Source organism: Rutidosis leptorrhynchoides, chromosome 1 (assembly GCF_046630445.1).
Source record: "Rutidosis leptorrhynchoides isolate AG116_Rl617_1_P2 chromosome 1, CSIRO_AGI_Rlap_v1, whole genome shotgun sequence".
Lineage (NCBI taxonomy): Eukaryota > Viridiplantae > Streptophyta > Magnoliopsida > Asterales > Asteraceae > Rutidosis > Rutidosis leptorrhynchoides.
The window spans coordinates 226479532-226481427 of record NC_092333.1 but is presented as its reverse complement, the minus strand read 5'-3'; the positions used below and the strand labels follow the sequence as shown (position 1 = coordinate 226481427).

Below are 1896 nucleotides of genomic sequence, written 5' to 3'. Positions count from 1 at the left end.
CACCTCAACTGAACCAATAGTGGTTGATTATGAAAATGATGATGAACCGATACAACCAAGGATTAGGAGCCTTCAAGATTTATATGACTCCACCACTGAAATGCATCTGGTGTGCCTTTTAGCAGACACCGAAAATGTTACATTTGAAGAAGCTTTACGAAATAAGAAGTGGAAAGAAGCAATGGATGAAGAAATTAATGAAAATGAAAGGAACAGAACCTGGGAGATCGTCGAATTACCGAAAGGGCACAAAGCCATTGGTGTTAAGTGGGTTTACAAGAAAAAAATGAACACGGAAGGAGAGATTCAACGATACAAAGCGAGACTCATTGCAAAGGGGTACCGATAAAAACAAGGTATTGATTATGAAGAGATCTTTTCTCCATTTGTGAGAATGGATACCATCAGATTTCGTATCTCACAATCTACACAAAACGGGTGGAAAATTTATCAAATGGTTGTGAAGTTAGCATTCTTGAATGGTTTATTTGAAGAAGTAGTTTATGGAGAACAACCACCTGGTTATGTGAAGGTTATAGAGGAGGCTAAAGTGTTGAAGTTAAACAAAGCATTATATGGACTAAAACAGGCCCCTCGAGTGTGGAACACTTGAATTGACTCATTTTTTAAGAGACTGGGATTTGTACAGTGTCCATAAGAGCATACTTTGTATGTTAAAAAGGTTAAAGAACAAATGTTACTTGCAGCTTTGTGTGTAGATGACTTCATATTCACGGGAAATGATGAGAAGATGAGTCAACAACTAAAAGAATCAATGACTCGAGAATTTGAAATGAACCACTTGGGTCTCATGAAGTACTTCCTGGGTCTGGAAGTAAGGCAGGGAAAATCTGGGATTTTTATATCTCAAGAAGCAGATGCAAAAGAGATTTTGTAGAAAAGCAAAATGAAAGCTTGTAACCCAGTAGTAACACCTATGGAACTTGGTATTAAACTTTCAAAATTTGAGGGAGGAGATTCGGTGGATGCAGATAAGTATCGAAGTTTAGTGGGAAGTTTAAGGGGAAGTTTAAGGTATCTAACTTGTACGAGACCTGATCTTTCATTCAGTGTTGGGGTAGCAAGTCGTTTTATGGAAAACCCAAAGTATGCACACTGGAAGTCTTTAAAGAGAATCTTGCGATATGTTAAGGGAACTGAATCACTTGGGTTATTTTTCTCAAGTTGTGAAGGATACGTACTTAAAGGTTATTCTGATAGTGACTGGTATGGAAATATGGATGATCGAAAAATCACTTCAGGTTATGTGTTCTTTATAGGAGAAACAACCTTCACATGGGCATCAAAGAAACAGCCTATACTAGCTCTATCAACTTGTGAGGCAGAATATGTAGCAGCGTCATGGATGGTTTGTCATGCAATATGGCTAAGGAATCTGCTACGGGAATTGAAGAATCAACAACGTGAACCAGCAGAGAGTAAAGTCAACAACGGGTCAGCGATTGAATTGGCAAAGAACCCGGTGCATCACAAAAGAAGTAAGCATATTGATGTACGCTTTCATTTCATTCGAGAACAAATAAACAATAGGGAAGTGCAACTGAATTATGTAATGCGTTGTGATCAATCCGCTGACATCTTCACTAAGGCACTTCCGGTAGAAGTGTTTAACATATGCAAACACAAACTAGGAATGATGGATGGAAGAGAGATCTGAGCTTAGGGAGGAATTTGTTAATAATAAACCCAGATCAAAGTAGTGAACTGGTAGTTATTTCCTATATTGACAGTTATTGGGAAAAGTCACGATGTGTGGGAAAGTCACACTCACTCATCTGGAAAAGTTACAATGCTTCAAAAAAGACACGACTGTTGTGAATATATATATATATATATATATATATATATATATATATATATATATATATATATATA

At 37.0% G+C, this 1896-nt stretch overlaps 1 protein-coding gene across 1 annotated transcript; it reads left to right on the top strand.

The window, feature by feature from the left end:
• The first annotated feature begins 937 nt into the window (after positions 1–937).
• LOC139895300 (secreted RxLR effector protein 161-like) lies at positions 938–1678 on the top strand. The gene has a single exon (XM_071878133.1). It carries the CDS (start codon positions 938–940, stop codon positions 1676–1678), a length of 741 nt encoding a protein of 246 aa, XP_071734234.1.
• Positions 1679–1896: the final 218 nt, after the last annotated feature.